At 42.6% G+C, this 22,092-nt stretch overlaps 1 protein-coding gene across 6 annotated transcripts in view; it reads right to left on the bottom strand.

Annotated features, from left to right (window-relative positions):
* The window catches only part of Elmo1 (engulfment and cell motility 1), a 510,385-nt gene that overhangs the window by 36,293 nt on the left and 452,000 nt on the right, over positions 1-22,092 (bottom strand). For all 6 annotated transcript variants that reach the window (XM_029468420.1, XM_021180510.2, XM_029468421.1 and 3 more), the window contains one exon: positions 6,250-6,413. In XM_029468420.1, coding sequence (XP_029324280.1) covers positions 6,250-6,413 — 164 coding nt within the window. The remainder of the gene's footprint in view (positions 1-6,249; positions 6,414-22,092) is intronic.

The following is a 22,092-nucleotide window of genomic DNA, read 5'->3' as shown; positions in this document are numbered from 1 at the left end:
TGAACAAAAGAGAAAGGTGAGCAGGGCAGGAGAGATGCCTTGGCAGCTGTGAACACTTGTTGCTTTTTTAGAAAAACCAGGTTTGGTTCCTAGCACCCACCTGGCTCACAACTGTCTGTAACTCCAGTTCCAGGGGATCTGGTGCCCTCTTCTGGCCACTGTGGGCAGCAGGCATGTATATGCCTGTACACACATGCATGCAGGCAAAAGACTTATATGCATAAAATAAGTAAAGAGTTTGTTTTTGAAAAAGTAATATAAGAAGAACTAATATGGTAGTTAAACTTAATTTTCAACTTAACAAATCCTGGTAGATAGGTTTCTGGGTATAGTGGTAAGAGATTATCATGGTTGTGTTAATTGAGGTAAGAAGAGCTGCTAACTATGGGTGGTATCACTCCCTGGACTGTATTAAAAAACAAAAACAAAAACAGCGAGCCATGTACAAGCATTCTTCATATTCTGCAAAGCTCCCACTGCTGTAACTTCTCTAGCATGCTGTACACTAACCTTCAACCATAAGCCAACATAAAGACTTTGTCCCTTTAACTAGCTTTTGCCAGGATATTTTGTCACAGCCATGGGAAAGTCAATATGACAACTAGTACACATTTGGGAGCTCAAATGCCCTTGAAATCCTGTGTGGTATGGAAGCGCCTTACTAATGACAGAGCTGGAGCATTTGCGAAGCTTTCTGTCCACAGGCCGCGGAGGGCCTCTGGTCAGGCCTCCAGGTCACATTTATAACTATTGATTATGAGTGCTCATCTTTTATAAAATACACTAAGCAAATCACAGCTTTAATGAACCCTGTGTGGAATGGAGACGTTGAGGACTGCATAGGCAGCTGTTCATGGTGATAAATCACGGCTACAGTCTTCTAAGTCTGGGTAACTGGGCAAAGAAGAAAAGGCATCCACTGGGGATGGAGAGAGCACAGGAGAAAAGAGTTTGGAACACATCAATTTTGAGGATAGCTGTCGTTAAGGTATTAAAATGTAGAGATGAAAAATAGGAAACTCCAAGAGATTTTAATGATGTCTCATGTTTTAAATAAAACTTGGATATATTTATCATTACACATGCCTTTACCATATCCAGTAGATGTACTGAAAGAAGAACTAAATCTATATCTCTCAAGGGAACTTTTAAAAAAGTCAGTTTTCTTTCTTCCTTCCTTCCTTCCTTCCTTCCTTCCTTCCTTCCTTCCTTAAATGAAGCTCTAAAACAACTGGGCAAAGGGAAATAAGAAAGCCTTAAAAATATGTTTTTAACTTCTTCAATTTTCTTGCCAATAGACTCAGTAGCCATATATTCACCCAAAGCCCAGATGACTCTTAACAATGTGCTTCTGTGACTGAGATATGACCTCTTAGGCATGCCACATAAGAAAACACTGGGCTATAGCCCCCTCTGAAATGTTTAGCTTGTTGTCATTGGGTTTGGGGTGATGGGCTCTATGCTGACTTATAAATGAAAGAAGAGCGAGATTAAAGCAGGTAGATTAGACAGCAGTTCAGTCTAGAACCTTCTCTAGAATACAATTCTAATCTAAGCTCAGCAAGGCCAGTGCAGTACTTGGAAGACAGACAACACCACTAGACTGAGGTTAACTCCTAGCTTTCTGTCTACCCAGCTGAGATACTACTGGTCATCTAGAACATGGTTTGGTAAATATTTCTAAAAAGCATCAGATAGTAAATGTTTTAGGCGTCATAGGTTTTTAGGTTAGTAGAAAAATGAAAGAATATGGCTGAATTTTAGTCAAACTCATGTACAGAAAGTGACAGTGTGTAGACTTGGCCCAAGAACTATGATTCGAGGACCCCTGATGGAGAAGGGCACTTCAGAAGCACTGGGCTGAGTGAGGATGGCAGTTTCCTAGAAACTGATCTTTTCCTGTCTCAGTTGTAGAGAGCTTCAGGGCCCAGTCCCAGTCTGTTTCTTAACTAGACAGACCCATGGGTTTAAGTACCAATTTTATTATGACAGCCCTCAAATTTGTATTTCTAACCTAGACCCATCTGCTGACCTCCAAACTCATCCGCCTGACCACTGGCTCGGATGCTCCATAGCCTGGAATGTTCAGAGGTGAACTCCTGGTGCCTTGCTGACACTATCCATCCCGGATGCTGCCTTTCGGTGGTTTAGGCCCAGACCTAGAGCCCATCTTTGATTCTTCTCTTTCTACAACTACATTAAAATCTACCAGGAAATACCATTTCCCTTTTCTTCAAAATATAACTAACACAGAGTAAAACCTAATCTTATGATCTCTTGCTTAAATTATTATTACAGCTCCCTCACTGCCCTTCTTGCCTTTAAATGGGCCTCCTCACAGTGTTTCCAATGCAGAATTCCATGGTTGGTGTCCACTAAAAACCCCAAATGGTTCCAGCAAAGTCCTAACCACTATGGTTCTAGATGCCTCCCTAGAATCACTTCCTATCGCCATTGTACTCACTCCCTCAGGTCCTGCCACATTATCTCATGGTTCACTGAAAATCTAGGTATGCTCTGACCTCTGGATACATGCACAAGTAATTATTTCACCCCAATACAAATTTGTATGCTCCCTTGAATCCCTAATATATATCTTCATTCAAATGTTATCATTACAATTAAAGAGATATTTTACCACCTTTATAATTATATTTTACTCTTCTTATCTTGCCCCATGTAGACTTTCAATCTATATAGCCATTCTATCACGACGTAACTTGCTATTCTTTTACATATATTACACATGTATATTATCTATTATTCCCTCTAAAATTTAATACCACAAGGTGTCTATATTGTATACGTTCTATTCATTGTTGAACCATAAACAAACAAACAAACACACAAACAACTACAACAAAACGATGTCCAGCATGTTTCAGGCCTTGATAAATATTTGTTAGATGTTTGAACGCTGAACATGGTATACCTATATAAACTGACCTACTAGAAAAGGCTTTGAGTGAAACATTAGGCTGGTTAGCTGGTCTTTAGGAAAGGTGCAGTTTGTGTGTCTGTGTGTCTGTGTGTATGTATATATCAGCCTTATTTCTAGTTCTTTTTTTCTGATTCATTTCTGTTGTATATTTTTAGCCATTGTGAGAAATATACAAATGCACTCAGGTTTAGGTTTTCTATTTATGTACACTACTAACATCACAATTTGCTAAGTTCTGTGTTTTGTAATAAGAGTGATCATTCACTCAGTGCATAGCATAAACTGAGCATGTGCTGGTCGATTTTCACATACATATGAAATCCTTTTCATTTACACGTGAAATTCACGTAGTCATGTGAATCCTTGTAGCAGCCTAACAAAAGGATGGTGTTCATTGCTTGGAGAGGGAAAAGGCAGGCTTAGAATGGACTGAGCAACTTCCCAATGTGACACAGCTGACAACGGCTTCACTGAGAACCGAGCTGGTGTCTGAGCTCCAGGTTTCAGCACATTTTACTTGCCTGTTTTACTGCTCTGTCCTTGTCTCCTCTCTTCTAACTCAGTCCTACATGACCTATTTCTGGAGTGTTTAAGCTCTTTATATTTATTAGCCTGTACCAATAATGAGAATAGATTTATCTTCTCTGTTAAGCGGCAAACAAAAACGTAGCTACTCTTGGAAATCATTCATCAGGAACCAGGAAATAATCCAGGCTGCTTCTTCAGCCCTAGCTCTTCACCAAACATTTGTTTGTGTAGAGTTTCCTTTTCCCTTCTTGGGATACATGACCGCTTTTTATCAAGGCAAGGTTGATGAGGTTTTCATGGAGCTGAGGTTTGGTAGTGTGTTATGTGTGATGCTCAGGCAGCCAAGGGCAGGACAGAATGCAATGGAGGAGATGCTAGAGAGCCAGTGAAGAGCAGTGGCCTGGTGCCCATGTTCTAGCCAGGCTGCTGCCCCTGTTTGCAAACTTAGGGCTTGAACTAGACAGGCTTACCAGCTTTGGTACCCTAAACACTGAGCTTACATGGAATCAGTTCCTGTGATCTTTGTGGAAATTTAGATGTGCTTCCTATAACACCTAGCAGTCTGCGATCAAACCCACCATTCCCCCAACTTGTGAAGCCTGGATACTGAGGCACCTTAGTGCTTATCAGCACGCTGGGCTGAGCTTACCATGGAGGGATTGCCCAATATGTATTTGTTAAAATGATTAAAGAAAGAAAGAAAATAAACACGCACAGCGATCCTCCTCGTTCTCTGGGGTGACTTTGTCTATCTTGAGTCATGTTAACTCATTTAAAGTTGACTTACATTTCATCCAACCCCACGATAAGTTCCCCATCTAGCAGATCATAGCAATAAGCCAAACAGATCCCCCTCACAGACAAACTGTATCCTGATTCCTACCTGCTGCTAGCAGAGGCTATAGCTACAGGCTGGTCCCTCAGCTTCTTTTTGCAACACTAAGGTTTTCTATCAGCTTGTTATCACTGTGCTGCAGCTATGTTTACCAACAATTCCAGGGAGACCTGGTGCTTTCCAGTCTCCTAGACAAGCAAGGTATCAAAGTCACATCTGTGAAGGAGATAATCTTTCCATTGGCACTGTGTCTCCTCACTCAAGGAACATCAAAAACTCCAGCACGTAGAGGCAGAGCTTTGCAAGCACAGAAAGGCAGAGCAGGGCAGTGCTCACTCTGGGCAGAGCCGGCATCCTCCTCTCCAACAGTCATGGTCAAGCACTGAATCAGACTCACTTGGCTCTGCTGAAGTGGTAGTAATTTAGAGCCACTTGGCCTTCATTTAATCAACTCTTCAGTTCTCCATTTAGGTTTTAAGAATTGTCAGAGCATAATAAAGTGTCCTTGTGTTTGCACACTGGCTAGAACAGATGACTGAAAATCTAGCATTCTGTGAAGGTAGGTCCTGAAAGGGTGTGGCACCATCTGTCCTTCTCGTGAGTGAGCAACTGCTTTTCTCAAGATCTAGTTACTGCTTCCAGTGACCCTGTGCTTGGTATTTCTGACTGTAACTATCTTGTGGCTGAGGAACAAAAAAACCAAACCAAACCAAACAATCAAAAACAAACAAACGAACAAACAAAAACCCCACCAAAACCAAACCAAACCAAAACCACGACAACCCAAACAACCAACCAAAAAACCCAGTTGTGTCTCTTAAAAGGACCAGTATTATATGCATGATATGTCTTAGGGTTTACAATGACATGAGCCAAGTCCCTTGGAAGCATTCTCTGGCCCCTGCTGATGAAGTTCATGCCCACTGAACTCTACAGTTCTAATGTACAGTTTCTGGAGGTGCTTAAGAACTGAAAGCACATTAAATATGTCACCACTTGGGTACTGTCCTCTCTAACCTGTACACTTCCTTAACTTACTCTCAGTCTTGTACATGCAGAAGCAGTCTGATGGCCTGGATGAAGGAGAAGCTCAGAGCCCAACAGGTTCAAGGCCAGCTTCTTTCCTAGGCTGCTTCTCCCTCTTTGGGAATAACACGTGCCTACCTCAAGGGAAGTGAGGAAATGAACTAGAGTAAAGGGGGTTTTGTGAATTGTCAGCCATTAAAAGTATCAGTGTATATAAGCAAAGAACACACACAGACACACATACACAGACACACACACAAACACAGACACACGCCACTGAGAGAGATAGAGAAAAGTAAATAATACATTTAAAAGTCCACACGAAGTCACTTCTAATCTTCTTGTTACAGAACAGAAATAACTGCTGAATCCCTTCCCTGATTCCCACCTTTACTCCTCTGTCCTGTTCTATAAAATACAAAGGTGATGAATCTAATCTGGTTCTTAGCAAATAAAAACAGGCCAGGTCTCAGAAGAGATGAGGTGAACCAAAGAGCTCTTATTTTCCAGATTCAGAACACTTTAGAGATGGAGATCCATGAAGTTTTGGAATGGTTGCAAGTGACATTTAATACAAAGCCCTATAAATAAAGGAAGGCTCTGCTGCCTCCCCCCTGGGATCCTCTAGATTTACAGCTATAAAGGCGACAGGAGATGCTCTGGTGCTACCGCTGGCCGGGGAAGGCGGAGGGTTGTTCCCCTTTCCCTCCACAGCTCCCCCTGGAACTTAAGCTACCTCAGAATCTCAATGCTTTAATAATTGGTGTGCTTCTCTCTGGAGAGCATGACATTTTGCCACTTAAGAGGTACCTATGTGAAATACAGCTTCACGTGAGAAAACTAGACACCTAGCCCTGCTGTTACATCACCCGGTCATTAGGGGGCAGTAGCAGAGACCGAGCAGATGTGGGTTACTTACAAAATCGGGCGAGACTGGAAATCTTCCTGGTTCATCCTCTCGGACTGGCGGATTTTCAGGATCTCGGTGTAGCTCAGGTTTTGCAGCTTGCTTTTGAACTGGTCCAGGGAACTAGGCTTGGTTGTAAGCGCTCTCATCACCTGCTCCTTCACCACCTGCATTACCTGTCAACGGAAAACAAGATCATTATATTCCTGGGGCCAACCTTTCCTGTTCAGAAACGACTCCCATGTTAAGCTCCTTGCTCCCTGGTGCACAGTGTGACCTCTGGGCTCCAACCTTGAGTGTGCTTTCCGAAAAGATAAACTTTCATTATGTATACTTCTATTTTTTTCTTACACTGTGGGAACCACAGGGAAGAAAATAGACTAAGCTGAAGTGAAGGGCAGGGGAGAGTGCCTATTTGCTCTATATATTATCTGACAGCTACTGATATAGCAGTATAAACAGTACAAACTCAAAAGTCAGAAAGCAACAAAGGCCAAACCACAGCTAAAAGCCTGCATATTAATTATTTCTTCCAAGAGAAAATTGCTGTGATAAAATTAACTGTGCGGTTTGGCTGGCACCAACTCAAATGGATACAGAGATACCTACAGCTCTCAGACCTCATCCTCACATCACTAGGGCGTAAGTCTTCATACACATTGTGCATTTGGAAATAGGTACATGTTCTTTCCTTTTGAGTGGGCCACTAGGCAGAGGGAGTCATTATATTACAACAGACATATGACACTGGAAACTTCAAGAAAATAAGGACATGGTAATTTACGCCCATAGACAGGTCCACATGGGGCCATCAACCATTGCCTATATTAATGCATATTCATCTTCATCAAAATACATAAAGAAAAAAAGGTTAGAGGACTCACAGGGGTATCCAGTAGCTATTCTTCATCCTTCATTACAAATGAGAGCTTTTATTACAAATGTTACCCTTGATTGGGTTTGCTACCAAGTAACCACTGCCCTAGCAGGTACTGTGTGAGTGTGTGTGTGAGTGTGAGTGTGGTGTGTGTGTGTGTGTGTGATCATTTCTCTTTACCCACTTCAATCAGCAAGCACATATGACCAGCGCCTCTATTCTATGAGGAACTGAAGCTTCAAAACATTAATAAATTAGCTTAGAATCACAGTCAGTTGGTATGCAGATAAGTTGAGATTTAATTTCAAGTTTGTAAATACTCTACCACCTCTTAGCCCACCCTTCCCTAGTGCTGTTTAGACATTTAAAAATAAAATAAAACTATGTATGTGCATCTGCTTTGTGAAAATCATGGAAGCCAGCACTCTGTTAGGCATCATCTCATTTAATCCCCTCTCTAATAGAGAGAAACAGGATAGGAGTATTGTACACATAAAAGAACCGAGGGAAGATTGATAACTTGCTTAACATACATCTAGAAGCATTCTCAGGGACCAAGTATGATGGCTATAATATTGACTTTATGTTGAAGAGATATGAAGCAGATACAGACTCTGCCCTCTGTGAGCTAACGGTCTAATGAGAGATGGAAATAAGGCCCAAGGTCACAACAGAAGTGTGAAGAGAACCAATGGTGACAGATGGGAGACATTGTATTCAAGAGACGTTTGATATCATCTTTAGAGGAACAATGGGGGTTCCACTGGTGTATACTCAGACAAATAGCCTAGAACACTTTCACTCATTAGCAGCTCTGAACCGGGGCTACAACTAAATCAGGACCGACTACCTAAGCTTCATTCCATGCTCCAAGTGTAACAAGACAGGACACTTTCCAGCTGAACTTCAACTGCGTCTGCTTTTATACTCAGGCATAATTGTCAATTTGGGATGCTTGACAAATTTTGAAATTCTAAATATTTCATGCCATGAAGCATAATCAACGGCTAAATGTGCTCAAGACTGAATTCTGGTGTGCTGCCATTGGGGGTTACCCGCTGCCCATTTAGGGAGCCTTGGAGTGAAGCCAGTGACGTAATGGTTTTCCGGTGTTATTTGCTCTTCTGGTAGAATGGTGGAGCATGCAAGAGAATGGTGCAATAATAAAATAAAGAAATGGCATTGTAAACAGTATCAGGGTAAAACTGACACAGTATGGAGCTCGCTCCATCCCCCTTGTTTTACAAATGAAAAACTGGAAGTTCAGAGAGCTGGGTGGTTTTCCCACTGCATGTATTTAAGGAAGTGTCCCAAGAGATGGCAGTTTCCACCTCATAGCTGCTGAGATTTATGCTTGGGCTCATAGGTGATTGTGTGACCTAACTGCTCCATCAGCACCCTTGTCCAGCCTGTTCCAATTTAACTTGCGATATAGTCAAAGCCTGCTCTTTCTCAGGTTAAGATTAAAAACATACCCCTTAATACAGAGGATGATGGGACATCGAGACAGTGTAACAGAATCAGGCAAAAGGCCGGGCACTAATGGTAGAGGACTGACAGAGTTTATGCTTTGTGCAATCTGAAATTCCTCTAACTTTACTTTTTGGTATTTTGGTACCTAAATCAGTTTTCTTTTCTTAAAATTTTCTTCTTCTGAAGTGGATATACATTCTATTTTCTTAAGTTGATATGAATGAGTTGCTATTTTCAATCAGACTCCCAACAAATATCTGGTGAACTCTAAGAGAATAGCATCCTATGGCTCTGAAGAAGACAGACAGAAGGAGGGAGCCAAGGGGGAAGATGAATAGAGTTGATGGCACTATTTTAATAAGAAGATAGCCTGGAGAATTGGCTCAGTGGTTAAGAGAAATGGCTGCTTTCCCATAGGACTTGGGTTTATTTCCCAGAACCCACATGCTGTCATTCAACCATCTGTAACCCTAGTTCTAGGGAACCCAGCGCTCTCTGGACTCTGTGGGCACTAGCCATACAAGTGGCACCCACCCATACATGCAAGCAAAATACCTGTGCACATAAAAATAAAATTTAAATTTAAAAAGGAAAATCACTTTTAAATTTACCTTTCGTTGTATACCACAGTTGAATGTTTGCTTGGAAACAATGAATCCCTTATCAAATTCATGGACATATTTCTAGTCAAACCTGATGCGGGAGCCTCATTAACAGCCGATACAAGACTACTATCCGCACTGGGAAGAATACCTCGTAGAAAGGCCTTTAAATCTTTCTTTCGACTTGGAAAAAAAAAAGCATAAAACTTTCCCTAAAAGTAGATGAGTTGACTGGCATCTGCAGCCAGGAGGAGGAGTAAGAATGGAGTGTATGAAGCATAGAAGAGCAGCTGGTGGACCAACACTAGCTTTCCCACCCCGGGCTCACTTTCTTCTTGTGCTGGCCCTAAGAAGTTCTAATGTTACTCTCAATGCCAAGCAACATATGGAAGAGTCGATAGGGTTGCTTTTGTTTGGTTGTTAGTTTTAAGATGATAAAGTAGTAAACGAAAATCTTTTTTTGCAAAATAGCTTCTAGCTCCTACAGTTCTGTAATTAATGGTGTAAATTCTCATCATGTCATGTATAGAACAGAACAAGACATTTTCAACACCGTTCTTTGAAAGACATGGAATCATCGGCCATTGATTTGAAAAATCTGCAGATGATAAGGCAGGGGCATCAGTAAATGGCTAATGAAACATTTCACCCAGGGTGCTGACACTGCCACAGACACCAAAGGGATCTCGCTCTTAGGATATGCATTTGTTGTTGTGTTGGCATTGGTCCATTACTCAGGCAATGTCTGCAGCATCTGGGTAGTTTACCCCACAGAATTTGTTCTCTGTAAGGTCTTATCAAACAAAACAGTGTGGGATTCCCATAGGACATTTGTACCTCACAGAGAAAAGCTCGGCTCCTTGGAAGACTGTTTTAAAAACTGAACCAGACAGGCCTTGGGTAAGTCAATCTAACTCCTATTCATTTAAACTGTTCCTGGGTCCTACTCCAAGACCTACAGAGCTTCTCTGTGTTCCTATTCTCATCTGCTGAGGCCTTGTCTTTGTGCCTACAACCTTCCAGAGTGTCAGCCATTCTCTCACCCATCAAATGTTAGTAAACTCCAACGCAGGTAAAGGTGCTGAGGGACATTGGATGCCTTGTTCTAAATAAGCTCTCAGCCTACACTGCCCCTCCCCCACCCCCAGTGGGCTTTCCCCCATCTCACAAACGATATGATTTTCTTTGGTATCGTTAACCATACTTTGTCTCCATTTCTTTAGTGTGGTCCTCCTCATGATGCTCTGAGAACCCTGCCTCTACCATGTCTATCTGAAGGAGCAACAAGGCCTAATTTGTAGACAAAAACCAGCCTGTGTTGAATGAGGACAAAGAGACTTGTGCATTTATTTCTCTATACAGCACCACTTCATTTTATAATAATTACTTGGCACATTCTGTTAAGGAGCTAAGGACCATGAGCTGGGAAAATGAACAGTTTTCTGGAGACTGAATCTTCCTTATGGTATTAGTATATTTCCAGCTAGAGTTCTGAAATCTCATTCATCCATATGACTGCCAAGCAAACCCACTGGTGAATTCCGAACCAATGATCAGAAAACATGGAACCATTAGGGATTAGGTGGTCACCTGCTCACAAAAAGCTGGAAATGTTGCTCTAGGGTCATGGCTGCCAAGTGAAGTCTAGTGGGATGTTGACTCTTTCTCTGGCCCATTCCTTCTGTTCATTTCATAGTGTATGTGCTGACCTTTCCTAGAACTGTTGTCCCCATATCTGACCTGGTTTGATCAGTAGACTTTGAGCTTAAGTCTGTCCTTTCTAGACTCTCCTTCCAATTTCCACCCCCTTCCAAATTATAAAGCCAAGTCAGTCACTTGTTAAAAACTACAGTGACTGAGTACTACTTTTGGTGTGCAGACTGGACAGTCAACATGTCACTGGCTGTGATAGCGTTAATTGTCAATTGAATGGAAGGCTAAAATCACCCAGGAGATGGGCCTCTGGGCCTGTCCTTGGGGGATTATCTTTATTATATTAATTAAGGTGGTATGACCTTCCAGAATGAGTGACAGAAAATGCCTAAACAGAATATACAGATGGAGAACATGAACAGAGCACTGGTGTGCAGAGATGGTTGCTCTCTCTTTCTGATTAGGGATGCGATGTGACCAGTTCCCGCAAGTGCCAGTGATTTTCTGGATATGATGGATTGCAGCCTAGAACTGTGAACTAAAGAAGCCCTTCTGCCTTAAACTGCTTTTGTTACAGAACTTTGTCCCGGCAACAGAAAGAAGATGCTAAGGCATCTTTCATCTTCTCATCTTTGCTGGGCCCCACACGTGAACTCTGCAACCTCCCCACACAAGGGTCAGTCAGCACATTGGCTTCTACTCTTTTACCTCCTGCTCTCTTTCCTTCTGCTATTGAACCTTCCTTTTAATACCTGTTCTCCTTTTAGTTCTGCCTGAGAAAACACTGCTGATGTGCCTTCCTCTTTCTGCACACCTGGGATTTGATCCTATATCCCCCATGATCTGCCTGCACCACATGTAGACTCCTTGTCTCCTTCACTTATTACTCTGTCTCCAGAACCTGTGCAATCCAGTCATGGAGTAGTTATTGGGGAAAACATCTGTTTTCTTTATGTTTTGAAGGTTCATCAAACCTTCAAAAGAAAGAATCTAGAAGAAAGCCCCCAAAGTCAGTGGTTTCCAACCATCAGAGAAAAACAGTTTATGATGAGATTTGTCTGGCTCAAACATCAAGACTTTGATTCTAGGAAGGGTTTCTGGAGATGGGTTCCTTCCAGGATACTAATTTACACTTGGGGGTTGAGGAATCTGGGCTTGAGCAAAGAGGACAGATGAGATAGGTAAGAGGACTGACATACCAGGGAAGACTAGTATGGCTGCTCTTGCTCTCAGCATGCCTGCCTAGTGTGACATAGACACCAGCTGAGGACTTGAGTCATTAGCTGCTACCACCTGCCAGTCCACTAAAATATAGAGGACATCAGTGCTCTTGCCAAGAGCAGTCAGGCACCAAGAGCAAGCAGCTATAGCCAGGCAAGTGACTGCTCCCAGCCTGTTTGGACAGGTTCCTCAGATGTCACCTTTACTAGGGTCATACCCTGTTTCCTGGGCTGTCTCTTTCTGACGTAGCCACAGAGCCTGTGCTGCAGGCATCTGGTAACTTCAATCAGGAATGCTTTTACAAGGGCGGCCAACATTTTCCCAAGGAGCCCACAATTCCTTGGGCAGCAGTCAGAGTTAGCATCCCCAAATACATGACTAGAGCAGAGCAACCATCCACTATGTATCAATCCTGAGCAGGCAAGCTTGTGCCTGGCAGAGTCCAGGCAGGGCTGAGGGAGGACAGCTGTGAGAGTAAAGGTGACTTTTCAAGTGTACCCTGAGACCAAAACAGAAGGGGGCTGCTGTTTTCCTCCTCCACTAACTGGCTTTTGCTTCAGAAAAAGCAGGACAGCTTCAAGCATCCTGTCATCATCTGAACAGAGATCTCTGAGGACCTTGGGCATTATAACCAAGATAATTTATTATATAATGGCTGACTCAATGCGTTCCATGCAGATGATAATACAGAGATGCCCAGTTCTGAAGACTAAGGTGGGTAACATGAACAGCTGTTCTGCCCTTCCTGGGGAGTCCTTTTAATGTAAGGTTTAAGCATTTATATAGGTGGTAAAAATAGTAAACCTTTCAACCGGTGAGTCATGTAAAAGGCAATCAGCGCTGGGTTCACAGAAGAACAACGACCAGGGAAGTGCATGTTCCTCCCTACCACCTCTGCTCATTCATGGAGGAAGCTGGAGAGCAGAGGTCCACACCCGCTCACCCTTGCATTCGTATGATCAGGAGGCATGTAGCGCGGTGACAAACCACGTTGCCCCACCGAAACAGGGAGCCAAATTAACACGGGCAATCGGGCTAAATTTGCTGGTTAGCAAACTGAAGGTCCCAGAGGGCAAGAGAAAGCTATTTTCACCAGCGTCTGATAGAATCAGCTCGAGGCAAAGAGGAATTGTGCCAATCACATTAGAGAATGACATTTAATGCACAGCTTTAAATAAGCTGACAGGACAGGCAAGCCACTACAAGTGTGTGTAAGGAGGGCAGGGGAGGGGGCTTGTATATTTTCCTTATTGGGGTTGGGGGTAAAAGGGGAGCATATTTTTAGCAAGCACATTACATTTTGGTCCTCTAATTCTTGCTCACGAATCTCATAGACACGCTGCCAGCACGGCCAAAGCACAGTCCCTGCAAGGCCTTTTGAATTTACACAGAACACTCCAAGCTGGAAAGTGTATTGAATGAGAGCTACTGCGAGTTGGGGGGTCTGTGGTCATTGAACTATGGCTGCCGGGTAGTGGGGGAGGAGGAAGAATGATCAGACTTTGCTGAGATCTTTAGTTAGGACGGGAAATTAACAGAAGTTAGCCAGCCTTTTCTTCTTGGTGTGTGTGTGTGTGTGTGTGTGTGTGTGTGTCTTTGTGTGTGTGCGTGTGCATGCATGTGGAGACCAGAGGACACTGTTAGGTGTTGTCCTCAGCCACTCTCTACATTATTTGCTGGAACATGGCTTCTCACTGAAGCCAGAGTGCAAGACTTGGCTAGGTGGGCTGGCCAGTCATTCCCAGGGCTCCACCCTGCTCCCAGCCTTGGAGTTACATGAGCTGCCACACCCACCTTTTATATGGTTGTCAGGGGGAATCTGGATCTCGTGCTTGCTTAGGGTGCACCTTTACCCTGCTGTGCCACCCTTACCTCAGCTCCTCCTCACATGGTCTGCATAGCTCTCCTGCCAGCAGGCACTACATACAGCCGCTTGCAGACCACGTGAGGTCCATCGCTGCCTCCTTTACGCTCCATGTTTAAGGCCTGTATGAGGGAGCCAGTGGCCGCTGGGCTACTCCTGTGGTGTGTCTCAACAGCTGAATGCTGGAGTTTCACTTAATTCATCTGTACATTTCTTGTTGTCAATTCACTTGTGGAGTGAATGGAAGAGAATCGGAACATAGTGGGTACACATAAAACTGCGTCCTGTGATGTGGCGATCAGACACCGGGAAGGAGTAAATGAAGTGTCTCTGGTATCATTTCGAAGGTAAAACCTAAGCTGTGCTGGATTAAATCTCTCAGCCTGTTTTGAATTCACTATTAAATCGTGACAAATGAAAGTGGAGAACCTGCTCCACTGGAAGGGAGATTTAATAAACTTTAAAAGCAATCTGCTTAGGCTCAAACTCAGAGGAAATGGAGTGGGAAAGAAACGTCTGGTTCCATAAAGAAGCCCTGGTGCCAGGCAAGGCTGCAGAGCTGAGGACATTGCATAGCTGACTCAGCACATCCTCCATAAAGAGCTGGCATCCAATACTGGGGATGCCTTTTGCAGACAGATGCGTGGTGGGTACAGGAGCTCATTGGTCAACACTCAGCTATACATAAAGCCATCCTTCAGTATCTGCAAGGTATTGGTTTGAGGATACTTGTGGATTCTCAAATCTGAAGATCTGAATCTCTTACATAAAATGGCATAGTGTTTGCAAACGCCTACCTATATCCTCCTCTCTACTGCAAATCACTTGCAAATGAGGTACTGTACCTAACACAACATCAGTGCTGTTCAGTAGCTTTCCTAACATACTGTTTATAGAATAAAGACAAGGAGGAAGCTGCATACACTCAGCATAGAGAGAACCCTCCATGGCCAAAGATTTTTGATTCCTAATCTGGATGCCATGTCTGTAGATATAGAGGGCTGGTGTCCTCACCATCCGTCTCTAACTACCTCTCCCCATACAGAAACCACAAGGCTGACTGTGACATAGTAAAAGCCCTATTCTCAGTTGGAACATTGAGACTACCATGAGACTACCAAATCCAGCTGATTCAGCCTAAGGATAAATACATTTGGGTTTAAGTTTATGTAATAAGTTTTGCTTCCTGGTATTGGTATTAGATGATTTGGCTGGTTGTGGTGGTGCCTACTGGTAGGAAATGCTGAAGAGGTAAGGCAAGAGATCACAAGTTGAAGGCTAGCCTGGGCCACACATTTACAGCAGCAAACAGGAGACGCTGTAGGGGAGTAATATAGATGCAATACTCGTATATGATACTCATGTATGAAGTTCTCAGAAACTTAAAAAGAAAATTTAGAACTATAATCAATCTTGCATCTGCTCAGCTAATACTTCATACTCACAGTATATATGCTCTTCACTGGGTGAGATGCTGGCAGGGCCAAGAACTAGACCTAGTGGTCACCCAGAGAAACAGCAGGGAAGATGGTACACAAAAAAGTCCCAGTGACTTCAGAAAGCGCTCTGCGGGTGCAGGCTCTTCATATAATTCATGGAAGGGGATTCAGAGTGAGTTAAGCAGTCCCCTGGCTTCCTCATCAGGCAGGGCTCCATTCTTACTCCAGGTTTCACCAACTGCATTTCTCAGAGCACACAGAGAATATGTATTCACTACTTGTCTCTCAAGTAAGACCTTGAAAGCTCTACAGGAAGAGACTACATCTCATTAGTCTTTTTAAAAAATATTACCACTGGATTCTAAAATTCCTTCTAACTAGAAAAATTCCCCATCGGTCCAGTAAATTGAAGGTCAACTGGACCGTATTTCTAGAGGTACATGAAAAATATGATTTCTGGCCAGTCTTTGTGAAGGCCAGGGACAAATCCCTGTGATAGTCTTAAACAGGGGAGAAAAGGGCTCATAGCAGGAGCGATGATAGATTAACTCGGGTAAGCACACGGCCACACCGGCACTGTGCCGTATTTCTCCCAGATGGTTGAAATGGAGACATCTCATAAATCCCTAGGCCCTTTCTTTCCTTTGCAGGTTATTATAGTGTCCCAGGGCAGAAGAACACTCTCCAAAGTAAAGTAATTGTGAGCCATTTATTATGTTTAAAGGAGAGCCTGCCATCCATTACAGCCACCATGCTCAGACAATTAAAGGGGTGGAAGTGACTATGCAAAACTTGCTGCCACTTGCTGTCTCAAGTCACATGCAGAACTGAAAGGGCTCTGCGCCCCCTCGCAAGCCCCCACCCCCCAGTATCTCTTTCTGTTCTTCGTCCAACCACTCACAGCTCTGAAGCAAACTGCCCCGTGGCTTCCAAAAGTTCACTGGGTCTGCCATGCTCTCCCCAGATGCTGATGCTCTCTTTGCATCCAAAGCAAGGAACAGCCTGGATGGCAATGGTGTGACGTGCACACCAGCATTCTCCTTTACCCTGCCAGTGGTCTGCATCAGTAATTGACTACAACACTTCCTCCTTCTGAGCCAGGATGCTGCAAGCAAGATATTGCTACCCATCAATTGAACTTCATGCACAAAGGCAAAACACTAGTTAATTTTAATGCACAGCAATGAGCAATACCTTTGGATTAAATATTCTCAAAAGTTCCAATGTCTACCAACTGAAATTCCTTACAGATTAGTCAAAAACATATAACTTGAATGTGTTTTTATGTGCTTATGGATTTTTTTGTTGTTCAGTCCAATAACTAAATGGTATTTCCATATCATCGCCATCTTGATCATTGAAGCCCATATACACATCTCTGGAAATGGCATAATATTTGGGGTAAGAATCCACCCATGGGCCATATCAAGCCCTCCGGAGGGGCTGAGGAATACCATTGAATGAATGAAACTATAAGCAGACATTAGGTCCAGTGATAGACCTTCTGATACCTAGAACAATTCTATTTACATAAAAAATCCAATGTTTTATACTGCTAGGGAAAGTGGAGTATATTTAACTTCTAGGAAATATTTTAGAATTATAATAAGAATGAAGTTAAGTTTTTAAACATACATATTTATTCATATAATGAAGATGTTCTTGTGCCCTCTTCATTAAAAGAGAGCCGGAACAGCTGGTATCTGAGGTCTTAGGCAAAAGAAGAGAAAAGAAAAGAAAAGAAAAGAAGAGAAGAGAAGAGAAGAGAAGAGAAGAGAAGAGAAGAGAAGAGAAGAGAAGAGAAGAGGGCAGAAAGAGAGAAGGAAAGAGAGAAAGAGAGAAAGAGAAAGAAAGAAAGAAAGAAAGAAAGAAAGAAAGAAAGAAAGAAAGAAAGAAAGAAAGAAAGAAGGAAGGAAGGAAAGAAGGAAGGAAGGAAGGAAACAGGGAGGGAGCAGGGCAATGAAAGGAAACCAGGAAAAATCCAACAACATTATGAAGGCAAAATTAAGAAATGAATATAAAACACAAACATATGAAATGATTGTGTCCAAAGGAACATAATGCACATAGAGCTCAGATACACATGTACTTTTTGAGAAGGACCATGCCCATGACAGTGTCCTGGAAACTTGAGTCTCCCATGGCACTGTAGCCACCTAGTGTAAGTACATTTGATGATGTTCACAAATGATGGTCACCTGACTGCTCTGCCCGAAGTTGCCCTTACTGCTAATCAGCACATCACCAGAGAATCCATGTCATGTTCAACATGCTAATCAGCACATCACCAGAGAATCCATGTCATGTTAAACATGCTAATCATGTTTTAAAGAAGGAAGGATAGTATCAAAGGAGGATGGTTGTTTTTTGTAAGTATGTTTATTATTTATTTATTAGATATTTTCTTTATATACATTTCAAATGCTATTCCGAAAGTTCCCTATACCCTCCCTCCACCCTGCTCCCCTACCGACCCACACATGCTTCTTGGCCCTGGCATTCCCCTGTATTGGAGCATATAAAGTTTGCAATACCAAGGGGCCTCTCTTCCCAGTGATGGCCGACTAGGCCATCTTCTGTTACATTATAAAGGTACCTATCATGTAAAGTGACAACTAGAGCAAGCTTCAGAAATAAATAGATGTTCAACAACATCATGGTAACTTTAAAATTCTTTTCTACTCCTTGTACTTTTTTTTGGTAATTTCATATATGCTATAATGCATCTTGATCACATTTATGGCAACTCTTCCCTCTCACTCCCCCACACATCATCAAGAAAAGCATACACCTTTTGTTGGACTTTGTTACGTATTTCATTCTTAAAGTAAAAATATACTTTAAAACTGAAAACAATTTAATATCTAGTGGCTTGCATCTTGTTATTTTGTTACTTTGTTCTTCTTTCTTTCTCTACCCCCTTTCTTCCACCCTTTCAACCCACTAACACTAGATAAAAAAGAAAAAAGAATAGAGAGGAAAGGAAAGATATCCTTGAATAAAGTGGGGAAATGATATCATTAAACTACTTCCTAATGATTGGGGGCATGAAGTTCCTTGGGGCAAGTTAGATCTGTACCATCAGGATATGTAATTTCTTCTTTGTGCACGACTACCTAAAAACCAACAACCAACAATTCCCACATTTCCTGACACCTCTCAGGACCCTATTATTTATGTATCCTCTAAAAAGTCTCCAGAATTGTTAACCAATAGGGGTGTGAGATTTAGAACTAAAGAGTAAATGGGTCTCTCAACCTATTTAATTGCCCTTTTGCATGAGTATTCTACTAGACATTGGGCAAAAAGAGGTGAGCTTAGCACAGGTCACAGAGAACTGCATCATATTTATCTATGTATGTGTAGCTCTAATGAGTTGAGAATCCTGGAATTTGGGGCTGATGTTAACACTGAGAGACAGGCTGAAGCAACGGAGAGACAGAATTCAGTGAGTTACTCAAAACCAATATTCTAGAAAGTGGGAAAGCAATGATATGGACCTGACCAGGCTTCTTACTGTCTGCTGTTGCAGGCAGGGATGCCCAGTGATCACCCCAAGTGCTCTGTGGGTTAAAGGAAGAGCCCCATCCAGGTGGGATGTCCAGAAGACCTCTGTGAGCTGAGCAGGTTCATGAAAGAGGGTAAGACTTCTAAAAAGAAGAGGGGTGGATAGGGCTTCTAAGCTGACAGAAGGCCACTGCTCTGATCATTTCAGAGTAAAGTCCAAGGGAAGTGTTGTAATGGAGTCAGGAGAACTGGATTTGATTCCTGTCTCAATCACTCACCATCTGCGCATCCTTGGTCAAATATCTGACTTGCTCTAAGTCTCTTAGAAGATAGTCTTGTCAATAGTCAGTGAGCACCCATACATCAATAGCATGCCTGAGAACTATCTTGAGTATCTACCATAAATCTAGACCCCCAAACACGGTCAATCGTGGGCTAGGCCCTTCTCTAGATAACCAGAAGTCATACTGATGTCTCTGAATGACCCTTCTGTTGTGAAAGCCACTCCCCCTTACTTCTCAGCCAACTTTCAGCTATTTGTCTTTGGTTAAGTGGGTTTCTAAGGTGGCTCTGCATACTGCTTGCTCCCCGCACATCATTAATCAATGCCAAACTTAGCAGGCTCCAGGCCCAGCTGAGAATACAAGCTGCTTGGCTCATCACCCCAACACCTCATGAACAAACATGAATGATGACTGTTGGGTAAACACCTCCCAGAGAATGCGAGTCAGCTAAATGAGTATTGCTTTAGATGTTACACCGAGGAAGAATGTATGACAAATATTGATATCCAAGCTGTTTTAGACATAGTCATTTTCCAATGTGCTGAAGCTTGCTGGCTTTAGTTAGAGTGTTAAATTGTGAGACTGATGAAATGTGGGTCACTCAGTGAGTACAACCATCAACTTTCATGATACTGAATAGATGTATTGGAGCTATAATAATCATCTTCAAGGAGCAGAGCCACCGAAGAGTTTGTTACTAGCTTGGTAAAAAGGATGAGAGATCTTGAATTGTAACAGGAGAGCTCTCTCCTCTCTATGTCTTCAGAGGAAATGCTCATGCTTAGAAAGCCACCAGGAGTTGTGCAGAGATGGTCATGGAACCACATCCAAATAGATTTAATTGGAAATTCCTAGAACATCCCTTATAGTCAGAGCTGTTCAGGGATAAGTCTAATGGATGTTGTACAGGATGCTAACCTATGATGGGCAGGAAGAAAGAGGAAGTGAGAGGAGGAGAGTGAGATGTTGACAGTAACTAAATGGTCACACTCTTTCCTGCTTTATTTCTTATCTCTCTCCTGAGGCCTTGTCAGAGATATGCAGTAGAAACAGCATCTTTTAAAAACAAAGTCTATGGTGGTTTGAATATGCCTGGCCCATGGGAAGAGGCACTATTAGGAGGTATGGTCTTGTTAAAAAGGCATGGGCTTGTTGAAGGACATATGTCACTGTATAGGCGGGCTTTGGGCTCGAGTTCCACCACCTAGTGTGGAAGTGACCTTCCTCCTAGCTGCCTGTGGAAGACAGTCTTCTCCTGGCAGGCTTCGGATCAAGATGTAGACAGAACTCTTGGCTCCTCCAGTATCACGTCTATCTTTCTGCAGCCAGGCTTCCATTATGATGATAATGGATTGAACCCTTGAAACTGTAAGCTAGCCCCAATTAAATGTTTGCCTTTATATGAGTTGCCTTGGTCGTGGTGTCTCTTCACAGCAATGAAACCCTAACTAAGACAAGGTCTTGAGCAACTTCAAACTTCTGAACCTTCGTAAAGACTGAGGTGGTATCTACATGAAAGACTAGTGAAGAATTAAATTAGATGACAAGAGGGAAAGTACAAAATTATTTCCTGTATACAGTATGAGGTTGGTAATTATTAGGGAATATTTTTGCCTTTGTTCTTCTATTTATGGCCTATAACATCTACCACTTCATAGAGTTCATTATATATATATTTAATTAAGCTGGGGAAGTATCTCAAATTCAAAGTTTGTCTCTGAAACACTTAGCACACTACAAAGAAGAGATACAGCTCTGGAAGAGGACTAAAGTGCTTGAGTAAGGGACAGGATAGAAAATACATCATAGAACTCAAGGTTTGATTCTCTGCTATTGAATCATTTATTTCCTTCATCAGCCTGGAACCACTAAGGGGCACCTAGGATACACAAACACTCAGTAAGACATTATAGGACAGAATAACACACTATGTATGCACTGGACGACCTTTGATTCAAAGGCAGCTGCTGCATCAGAGGAGAGGCATGCCAATAAGATATGTGCTCTGGAGAGTAAAATGTGTACTTTATTTTGGGAAAACTTAAACAGGGCTTGTGGAAAAGGTGTCAAAACTTACATGTGAAAATTGCAGAATGTTTGTATTGTTGGAACAGACCACATTTAATTTGGACAGTTTGCCCAACTTGTGAGCAGAGAACACAGTGAGAGACAAAGTGCATGGGTGTCATTGTTACCTTCATGACAAGAAGGCTTGTCTTGTCAAATGAACTAGATAAAAAACAGAGCACATACAAACTACCAAAACCAACAGAGCCCAAACATGTGTCCTACCTTCCCTACCCAGGAGGAAAGTTTTGGAGTACTTTGTGAATTAGGCAAAGAATGCAACAAGAAGAGACTTTGAGTAATGTACAGATAAGCCAACAATGAGCCTGATGCTACAGCTTATGAGAAGTGCAGTCGTCTGCTCATTGGCTTGCTTGTGATGGCAATGAATCATGGGACTGTAGCGAGATACCTCTCTATCAGAAGCAGCTGAGGAGGATCCTTCACAGCCTTTAATCATAGAACTTGGCAGCTCAAAAGTCTGGTCAGAGCTTGAAAACACCATTAGTTAGGCAAGGATTAATAATGAGTTCTACAAACAACCTGAAAATGTGCAATCCTCTCCCAACTATAACGTGCATGTTCTTCCTCCATCAGGAGCTCCCGGGGATCAAAGGGAAGCAGGTGGGTGAAGCTGGGGACCAGAGAGAGGTTCTTCTGCAGGAGGGGATCGAAGGGAAATCGGTTCACACAGAGGAGGGTGCAACCCTTCCTCATTCATCCCAGGAATCCAGCCCCGCTCACACCTGCAAAACAGCTTACTTGCGCATGCTGGTTGGTCCTGTGTGAATCTGTCCACGCTCCCAAACACACTACTTTTCAGAACCAGTACTAGATTATAAATTTGGAGCTTTTTGAAAATTTTCAT

Source organism: Mus caroli, chromosome 13 (assembly GCF_900094665.2).
Source record: "Mus caroli chromosome 13, CAROLI_EIJ_v1.1, whole genome shotgun sequence".
In the NCBI taxonomy this organism is placed as follows: Eukaryota; Metazoa; Chordata; class Mammalia; order Rodentia; family Muridae; genus Mus; species Mus caroli.
Note: the sequence above shows the minus strand (reverse complement) of the source record. Positions and strands in the feature narration are given on the sequence as shown.